General features: G+C 35.6%; 1 protein-coding gene across 1 annotated transcript; it reads left to right on the plus strand.

The window, feature by feature from the left end:
- Nucleotides 1–9,020: 9,020 nt before the first annotated feature.
- On the plus strand, nucleotides 9,021–9,980 carry LOC140531978 (olfactory receptor 6C1-like). Its single transcript, XM_072650576.1, has one exon. It carries the CDS (start codon nucleotides 9,024–9,026, stop codon nucleotides 9,978–9,980), a length of 957 nt encoding a protein of 318 aa, XP_072506677.1. The 5' UTR covers nucleotides 9,021–9,023.
- The last annotated feature ends 825 nt before the right edge of the window (nucleotides 9,981–10,805 follow it).

The following is a 10,805-nucleotide window of genomic DNA, read 5'->3' on the forward strand; positions in this document are numbered from 1 at the left end:
GAAAGTATTTTAAAAATAAAATAAGTTTTTTAAGGGAGAAAATTAGAAAAGAAATGAGAGCAATAAAGAAAAATTATTAAAAGAGGATCACCAGCTTGATTAAAGAAGCATAAAATAATGAAGAAAATGACCCCTTGAAAAATAGCATTGGCCAAATGTTATAGGAGATACAAAACCTCACTGAAGAAAAGAATTCTTAAATATGGAGAATTGTTCAAAAGGGGGAAAAAAGAAAGCCTCACTGAAAAAAAATCTTTAAAAATTAAAACTAATGACTCAATGAGACATCAAGAAAAAATAAAACTGTCAAAAATGGAAAAAGTAGAAGAAAATATGAAATATCCTCATTAGAAAAGCTGATAAAGTGATACACAGAGGAGATAAATGACTTACTCAAAATAACAGAGGCAATATAAGGATATACAATGAGATTTGAGCAAACAAAGCTCATGATGTTATGTGTACTCCAAGATATCTCCTCCAGTCTCACATCTTAGCATTGCCCTTCTGCTTATATATAAGCTCTTAATTTCCCTCCACTAGTGTCACTTTTTTGAATTGCAGAATAATGACAGTGTTACTGTCATTACTATTAATATAACAATAGTGGCTTAATGTCATCCAGGAAATGCACAATCTTTTTACTTCTTAGCTGTAAGACTGACAGTTGATAACATGAAAGAATATCATGTGAAGGTGTGAATTAAATTATCTCTAAAGTTTCTTCCATCCATTAATCTTATGATTCAAAATCATTATGAGCAAAAAGAAGAGGCTTAAGAAGTGTAAGGCTTACAGAGAGATGGAAGTGATAATAACTGGCATCTATATACTATGTAAAGTCTGCAGAGTACTTTATAAATAATCCTCAAAATTCTGGGAGGTATATGCTATTACTATTTCCATTTTATTGATGGGGATACCGAGGCAGACTTACCCAGTGATTAAGTTTCTTGCCTCAGGGCACAGAGCTAGGAAGTTTCTAAGGTCAGATTTGCTTCCAGGTCCTAAGTCCTCAATGAGGAAAAGGAAGTGATGATCAGATAGAGGAATGTAAGAATGTTTGAACATAGAATAGGAAGACATTTGAGTGGGTCATGGAACCTCCTCATCATTACTGCCATTATCCTCACCCCTCAGTACTTTCTGCCCTAACTTCACTTTCCTCCCTTTACAAACTCAATCCTATACATTACTAAAGCAAGTCCATCTTGTCTTTTCCCTTCATATCCCGTGAGCCTTTGTCCTTCATTCCTTCTTGCCTGCTGCAGAGCAGAGTTGATAGAAGTCATGAAACTGAGCTGCTGGTAAGATCTAGGATATGATCAGGGTGGAAAAGAAAATTATATAAGATGATTAAGGAATTGGGAAGTTATGGTTTTTGAAGAATACATGTATGTATGCATGTATGTATGTATGTAGGTAGGTAGGTAGGTAATGATTTATATTTAATGAAGTACAGATATCTCTGATAAGTAGAAGATACTATTTAACAAAATTTGAAGCCTCTAAAGTTAAGAAATTTTCAGGCTTAAACAGAGTAAGCCTAGCATTGCAGTCCAAACCCAGTAGGCTTAGTAAAGATAAATCAAGAAAAGAAAGGAACAAGCTTTGATACATTATTTTCTATGTGGCAAACACTGTGATAAGCACTTTTTACAAGTATTGACTCATTTGAGTAAAGAGGTAAGGTTAAAGCAAGGTAGTTACTGTTATTGTCATCATGTTACCATAGAGGAAAATGAGGTTAAGGGTCTTGCCTAGAATCACACAACTAGTAAGTGTCTATGATAAGATTTGAATTAAGATCTTACTTAACCTTGCCCCAGTGCTGTATCCATTAATACAGCAGCTTCTTCTTAAAGAATGAAGAAAAAAAAGTAGAGATTCCTATTCTAGGGGAAAGAATAAGTGTAAGTTCCTGAAGTTGAAAATGTGAGTAGGGGGTACTTAGGGCATATGGACCAAAGATTAGTTGACAGAAGTAAGGAGGTGTTAGAAATGTTGCATATTGTTTCTTACTATCACCACCATGAGAATGAGCTACTTGAGGGTAATAGCTATGCCTTTGATTTTCCTTGTATCCTAAGTATTTAGAATGCTACCTGACACTTAATAAATATTTACCGATAGGTGATTGATAGATAGGGAGAGGGAATAACACAAAGAAAAAAAGAGGGAGAAAGAGAGAGTCAGACAGACAAACAGCTAAACTAGCTGATCGATATTACAATACAGGATATGGAAAGTGTGTGTTTTTGTAGAAACAGTCCTGGATCTGGTTATAAAACAGCTGTTTCCATCCGGATTTGCTCCATATCATCCCTAGAAATGAGCAATTCCTTCACCTCTCTGCTCATTTTCCTCATCTGTACCATAAGGAGTCATTCAGGTGATCCATAAGGCCTTCTCCAAGTTTAAGATCTATTATCTAACATCCCATACTGGAAAATATCTTGAGTCCTTTTATATGAAATTTCAACAGAATTTATTAGGTTTGTCCTTTTTTTCCCCTCCTGTCCCTCACGTAGAGATTTAATTGCTATATTTAATATAAATTATAAAAAATAAACTTATTTTATAGAAATTCAGGTTATCATGAACTTTACTAGGCTGCATTCCTTTATAGGAAAAGATTCCTGTAGTACAAGTGTTTTGCAGTTCAAAAAAATAAATAAGTTGGGGAAAAGTGATTGGAAGTCAAGAAGGCTATTCCTACTTCAATCTTCCCAACATTTTGCCAAGGCTCTAACAAACAGAATCAAGTTTGTTTCACAAGTAGCTTCCTTAGGCTTCCTAGAGCTTAGCCATATCTTCCCTTTTAGTTTTCTTTACTCTTTTATTTTTCACTATTCCTCAAAATATAGGACAGGTGATGATGACAGGAGATTAGAAGTAAAGAAGAGAGGAGAGTGTGTTTGTAATTTCATGGGTGCAATCTAGTAGAGGAATATGGAATATATAAACCTGTATAATTCAATCTGATAAATAAGGGCACCAAAATGCACAAATTGCATTTAGGTTGAAGGCAGAGAAGTTTATTACTAAGACTAGAGGAGTAATATTATGCCTATTTTAGAGGTGAGGAAACTGAACCAGACTTAAATTGGACATCATTTATTGAAATGGAATGAAGGGGGAGAGAAGCCAAAAATTAATTAATTAGTTAATTAAAAATAAACTAAAAAAGAAAAAAGTTATTATTTAATCCAAATGTAAAGTATTATTATCTTTGTGTGAACAGGAACAATCCTCAACACATGAAACTTACTTTACAAACAAAGATCTTAACCCATTTTGGTTTTGTGGTTGAGTCCTAAAGAAGTGCACAAAGAGAAAGACACACAGAGAGAGGTTCAGTCAGGTCCAGTAACACCACTAACCTATTGCACAGTCGGTTTGAGTATTGCTTTCCTAAGAGCAATCCAGTCCCACTCTCCCCTACACTTTGCTGCTTCTATTATTGCTTTTGGAAAATGTATGGGATGTTCAGGGAGGACCAGAACCTCTGGAGTGAGGGCTGGCCAAGCTTTTTCTAGGTCTCCTCATCCACCTTTGGTGTCTGTCTTTCACCTTACCCTCTCCTGGGTCCCCAAAATCTATAGCATGCCCTGTGTCAATACAATGGTGTAAACCATCTTTGCAGATGGATTAAACCACATTGAGGGTAACTGACAGGTCTTAAATCCATCAATCAGTTAGAGGGATGTCTATCCCGAGCATGTGAAATCCTGATGGAATAGACAGATGAGGAGAACTTGTTCCAGTGCCCACAAAAGAGGATGAAGCAGCTGCTGTGGGGCAATTTGATCTTGGTTAGACATGGAAGATGCCAATATTATTCACCGCATAGTGAGATATCCCCAGTTCCTTATATTTTTGTCTTTTCATTGGACTTTGAAGATTCTGCAAGAAATAGAGAGACTGACAACTTCATGCAACTCTGTACTGCAATTCATACAAAAGTCATAAACTGTTTGATCTCATTGGACCTCCTCAAAAAATGAAGCACTAACAACATTGCTGTCATTATTATTACATTGATTCATACATTTTATCTTATTATCTCTAATTAAACAGTCCTCTAGGGTAATTCCAGAATGGAGAGCAGATAAATTTTGAACTTGGAGATCCAATCCATTGCAATAAAATTTTTAACTCCGCTCAATGAAATAGAAGAAGAGATAAAGAAGGATGAGAACAACTATTTAAGTTATGGGGAGGATTTATGAAGTTTCCCTTGAGAACTGAAATTACAGTATTTTTGTGTCTGGCACCCGACAGCAGTTTTTGCAGGGAAGGAGCATTATAAAGAAGTAGGAAATGGAATTCTTGTCAATTTACTCATCCCTGGTGATAAGGGACAACAGGACTTGCCCTGAAAGTTAAGTAACTCCAGAGAATTCTGGACAAGGATGTTATCCCCTAAGATTAGATGATTAATCATTTAGATAGCTTTAGTAATAACTAAAGATTCCCATTTGGTCACCTCCCTTGTCTTTCCTTATGTATTTAGCTTGCCAAGAATTTTTTTGGGGTCTCTTTGGGCACTGTCCCTTAAGTATCTATTTCAAACTTGTGCTAAGGTGGATTGGGTTTTATTTCCTTAGGGCTTTCTGAATCTGCCTCTCCATGACATGTTAGCCATATTCAGTGAATTAATTCTCCTGAGCAGGTATCAGCCATAGTAGAAAAGACATCTTCTGCATTTCTAGAAAGGTTTAATCAGCACTGAAAGTTCTGAAGAACCTTTTATTTTTATACAGTTGAGTGAAGAAATTTCCTAGAATTTAAATCAGTAGAATGTCTCCAAATCTAGAAGACAAGATCGTATTTGAACGGCTAGGTAGACAATGGTTCCAGTCATGCCCCTTTGGATGACAACGGACAAGAGTCTCAGAGAGAGTCTGAGGAAGCATGCTCTTTTGTTAGAGGTAGTGGGTGAGGCTGGCTATGTTGTCAGTATGAACTCATTACTTCTCAATTAATAGGCAAACTATGTAGAATATTTTGGATAAATTTTCACCAACAACCTATCAAGGTTTGTCCAAATAGTAAGTATTTTTGTACTTTTAGTAACTTTTTTATCTTCATAATGTTGGTATCATAGAAAAATTCTCTCTGCATGCATATGTGTACGTGTGTGTGTGTTCCTTTTTAAACACAATCACACATATTATCATATCCTCACAAAAGCAATTATATTCATGAAAATAACAGAATAACAATAAAATATGATCTCTAAATTGTCAATTTAATTCCAAGTGATTCTTTATTATTTCTTTCTTATATGGGAATACTATTGAAAATTGTTTTTCTTTACCCTTTAATGCGTAGGATCACAGATGTAGAATTGTAAAATTCTCAGGGGTCATCAGTTTCAATCTTCTTTATTGTTTAGGTGAGAAAACTGAAGAACAAGAGAGGTTAAGTGACTTTCCTAAGTTAAAACAGGAATTCCATGACAAAGTCAAGATTTGGATGAAAGTCCCTTGATCCTATATACAGCATTCATTCCACCATAACATGTTGCTTCCAATGATGAAGAATTAAAAAAACCTTCCATAAAAGCTCATTGAACATGACTAGATGATTCCTCTCCTTTCCTTAGAAATTGAGATAATATGGAATGAGAATTAGAGGGCCTGCCTTTCAATTCTCTCTCTGCCACTTAGGAGCCATATGAATCAGGACAAGTGACTTTCCCTCTGTAGAACTGTTTCTTAATTGTTGGAATGAGGGAAATGGACAAAAAAGTTCTATTTCAGTTCTAAATTCTAGAATTACTTGAGTGATTCATCAAATGCATATTATCTGGAGGCTGACAATTCCCATCTTGATAGGAAGAAAGAAAAGACAATTACTCAGAAGACCTAGGAAAAGAAGCTCGCTGAAGTAATAATGAAGAATATTATAAAACAACTTAATAAAAGCCAATCACATAAAATTTCATTAGAATCTTCTGGGAACTTTTCTTTCTATTAAAATTTTTAAGGTGGTTGTAGCTATCATTAACCTGAAATAGCTATTGTTCAAAACATAGGAGTAAATAACTGCCCTAAACACTGAAACAGTCAGCGTATGTCTCTATCATTGCCCATGATCATAATAGGTACTTGTTATTATTATTATTTATTGAATGGAAATTGAACACTGGCGATATCATGAAACAAAAAGAAGGTAATGATAGGGAGGAGTGGCCACAGAGTTTTGTAGATTTCCTTGGTCTCCATTTTTCCTGATATTTTCTAAAGAAACGTCATAGAGGTGAGTATTGATTACATTATGATAAATAAGAGGGAAGGGAACCTAATATTCAAAATAATTATTGAAGCTGTAAAAGATTTCCATAAAGCAGAGTATAAAGCATAACTAAAATAAGAAAAACATGAAATGGAACCAGTGAAAGTCCACGAAACAGAAGAAGTCAGTTGATTTCATCAGGGTAGGTGATCATTCAGAATTAGGCCACGAAAAGCAACTTTGTCATCTCAATTCTATAGATAACTAATTCAGTTCCAGTCTGTATTGTGCTCTCATGTTCCTTGAGATTTTGCCCTGCATTCCTACTTGCCTGCTCATGAGTAAGGCTAGTGAAAGTCAGGAAACTGAGCTACTGATAAAACCCAGGATATGACTATCCCTGTGTGTGACCAAGATAGAAGAGAAGAATATATCAGGGGATTTAAAGTGACTGAGGAAATAGCAAGTTAAGGTATTTGAAGAATACCTGTAAGTGATTCATCAATACCAAAATACTAATTGATCTGATAAAGTAGAAAATAGAGTTCAATACAACTTGAAGCCCTTAAACATGAGGAACATTCAGGTTTAAATAGAGTATGTATGATATTGCACTGCAGATCTCCTCGGCTTGATAAAGACCCACACAAAATAAAGAAGGCAACGGAATAAATTTGGATATAATATTTACTATGTGGCAGCACTGTGCTAAATAATTTTACATATATCTTCTTTTTGAGACTTATAAATGTACTGCAAGGTAGATAATATCATAGTCATCATTTTATAGGTGAGGAAAGTGAAGTTAAGTGTCTTATGTTCAGTCACACAGTTAGGAAGTATCTATGGGGAGAGAGTGAGCAAAAAGAAAGTGGAGACACCTACTCTAGGTGAAAAAATAAGCATCAGTTCTTGAAGTGGAAAGTGCAGAATAAGGAAATGTTTAGGTATATGTGCCAAAGATTGGTTGGCATAGGGAAGGAAGGTGACAGAAATGTTCTGGTGTTGTTTCCATATTATCACCACCATTAAATTGTGAGCCCCTTGAGGTCAAGACCTGTGGTATTGGGTTTTGTTTTGTTTTGTTTTTTACTTACTTTGTGTCCTTAGCACTAAACACACAACATGCCGCAGAGCAAAACTTGGTAAGAGCCTATTCGTAGGTGATCGATAGAAAGTATGTGTGTATGTGTGTGTGTATATGTGTGTGTGTATGTGTGTGTGTGTATGTGTGAATGAGTAAGAGAGAGGAACAGAGACAGAGACAGAAACAGAGAGTGAGATAGTATATGTGAGAAAGACCAGACAAATTGATGATAGATTGACAGACGAACTAATTGATAGCAGAAATGCAGGATACAGAAAGGGTGTGTTATATTAGAAACAGCCTTAAATACAGATATAAGATGGCTGTTTCCACCGACATCTGTTCCACACTATCCACGTGACATTGAACAAGTCCCTTAACTTCTCTACTCAGTAACCTTATCTTTGAAATGAGGAGGGAATCAGATGATCTAAAAGGCACTTTTCACCTTTAAGTTCTATTATTTAACATCCCACACTGACAAATATTTTAATTCCTTTTATGTAGCATTTCAACAGAAACTATTAGGGATGTTTCCTTCCTTATCACGTCTCCTCCCTCACGTAGAAATGAAGATATGGACTTTTAAAATACAGATTATTGGAAAAAATACATTCCTTTATAGAAATTAAGGATAAGATGAACTTTTCTGTAATGTGTGTCATTTCAGATAAAGATTCCTGTATTTCAATTCTTTTGCAGTTTTTTTTAAAGCCAGTAACATGGGAAAAGTGATGACAGTATTTGGACGTCAAGAAGACAGTTATTGATATGAGCTTCAGGGCATTCTGCCAAAAGTACAACAAATATTCTCAGCTTTGCTTCATACACAGCTCCACTAGACTTCCTAGAAGTTAGCCAGATCTTAGATTTTGGTTTGCTTAGCACTCTTTTTTCATCATTCCTAGAGAAACAGGATTGATGATGATAAGAGATTAAAAATGTGAGTGGCAGAAGCATGTGTCCTTAACCTCATGTTTGCAATCTAATAGGTATATACGGCACATACACAATTGTAAAATTCATGATTTTATAAGTTAAAGGCATCAAAAGCATATGAAATATAGCTAGTTTGGAGGCAAAGAAGTTTATTACGTGTTAGAAGAGTATTATGATCTCCATATTAGAGACAGGTGAAACCAGTCAAACCTTAATTAGACATCATGCAATGGGGAGAATGGAGTAGGGAGAGGATAATTGGATATTTTACACATAAGGAAGGACAATGGTGAGTGAAGTGACAAGTTTGTGGCATGTAGTGCAGTATATGCTAAGTTGTTCCAGGCTGGCTGGAGGATACCTTGCTAAAACAGTAGATTGATAGACAATTAAAGATGACTTTAAATGATAGGTTAAGGAAAAAAAGAGACTTCTTATTTTATTTGGAGGCATATGGAACTTAAATGAATTCCTCCTTGTGCTTTATTTGGGCACATATCTTCCTAAGTGTGTTAAGCTCCTTAAAATTATCAACCATGTCTTATTTATCTTTGTGAACCCCACCATTATACCTACTAGAATAATATAACAGCAACTTTAAAAATGTTTGAATGATTAAATGAATTAATTCTAATACCTCATCCCTGCTCAATTTCAAGTATAACCCATACATAAGTTTTCCGTTCTGTTCTTGTATTAGTTCTGTTTCCTTTCATTTTTACTGCAGTTCTACTAAAGAAGAGAGAAAACAAACATGAAAAATCACACATATGTGGCAGACTTCATCCTCCTGGGATTGTCAGATGACCCAGACCTTCAAATGGTCATTTTCTTCTTTCTCTTACTGGCCTACATCCTCAGCATTGCAGGGAACGTGACTATCATTGTCCTCACCCTACTGGATTCTCACCTCCAGACCCCAATGTATTTCTTCCTCCGTAATTTCTCCTTCTTAGAAATTTCCTTTACAACTGCCAGTGTTCCCAGATTCTTGGGCACCATCATCACTGAGGACAAGACCATTTCCTACAATGGCTGTATGATTCAGTTTTTTTTCGTCATTCTTTTGGGAGTAACTGAATTTTACCTTCTAGCAGCCATGTCTTATGACCGCTATGTTGCCATCTGCAAACCCCTATATTACACAACCATCATGAGCAACAGAGTCTGCATACTGCTTGTATTCTGCTCATGGATGATTTCATTCATGGTCATCTTCATAGTAATCATGCTAATGCAGCAGCTTGACTATTGTGACGATAACATCATTGACCATTTCATCTGTGACTATTCTCCTCTCTTACAGCTATCCTGTACAGATACACAGTACTTAGAGACAATGGGTTTTTCCTGGGCTGTGGTGACTCTTATGTTTACAATGGTGTTCATACTCCTTTCCTACACATATATCATTCAGACAATTCTGCGGATCCCCTCTGTCAGTCAGAGGAAAAAAGCCTTTTCCACCTGCTCTTCTCACATGATTGTCATCTCCATTTCTTATGGCAGCTGCATCTTTATGTACATTAAACCCTCAGCAAAGGATAGAGTCTCTTTAAGCAAAGGAGTTGCTGTGCTTAATACATCAGTAGCCCCCATGTTGAATCCCTTCATTTATAGCCTGAGGAATCAGCAAGTGAAACAAGCCTTCATTGACATGATAGGCAAGATTGTATTTTCTTCAAAAAAAGGAAAAGATTTGTCAACCTGAATAAAAAGGTGCCATGAGAAGAACAGGTTTCTGACAGTCTGTCCCAGGTTTTGTCAATTCCCTCACATCTCTGTATCTTTTTCTTTCTCATATGTCAATGCTTCAAAAGATGTTTTTTAATTTGCCAATCAAATTTACTCATCAACTCAGTTTGCATTTAATTTCTATAAACATGTATGTGTATATTATCTAGCTTAACAGAATCTAAGGGCCTTGAGGATAGGTACCATTTAATTTTCTGTCTTTATATTCCCAGCACAGTGCCTCACACAAAATGGGTAGACTATCGATTCTTTAAAAATATATTTATGAATTCTTACTGGTTGATTGATTTTTAGAAGTGGATATTCCCTTCAGTATTCTGTATCACAATACATCTTGGCCTAAAAAAGTGATCTTAGAGTTGCTGTGTCCTCTTCCCAAGAGGAAATATAAATTTATACCTGACTTACTCTTAATAAACCTCTCCATTGTGAAGGCCTTAATCAAAGCCTTTCTGGGTCGGTAAGACCTAGAATCACAGAATATAAAATCTGCCAGAACTTTTGTTACACCAGCATAGTTTTTAAAAAATCAATGTCATGTCCGTATGCAGATATGTCTTTACAGTTGCTTGCTAACTAGAAGACTGCTTTTCTTACTCAAATGTTCTAATGAATTTGTAATCTCATCTCTTTCTGAGTTTGTGTTAATGATGCACATTTTAATTCATCCTGGCCTGCCCACATCGTGCAATTCTTATTCATATTCTCTGAAAAGGCTTTTAGAGGGGATTTACCTGACATGCTGGATTTCTCCCTAGTTTTCTCATGAAATCACCAAAAT

This window comes from Notamacropus eugenii, chromosome 3 (assembly GCF_028372415.1).
Source record: "Notamacropus eugenii isolate mMacEug1 chromosome 3, mMacEug1.pri_v2, whole genome shotgun sequence".
NCBI lineage: Eukaryota > Metazoa > Chordata > Mammalia > Diprotodontia > Macropodidae > Notamacropus > Notamacropus eugenii.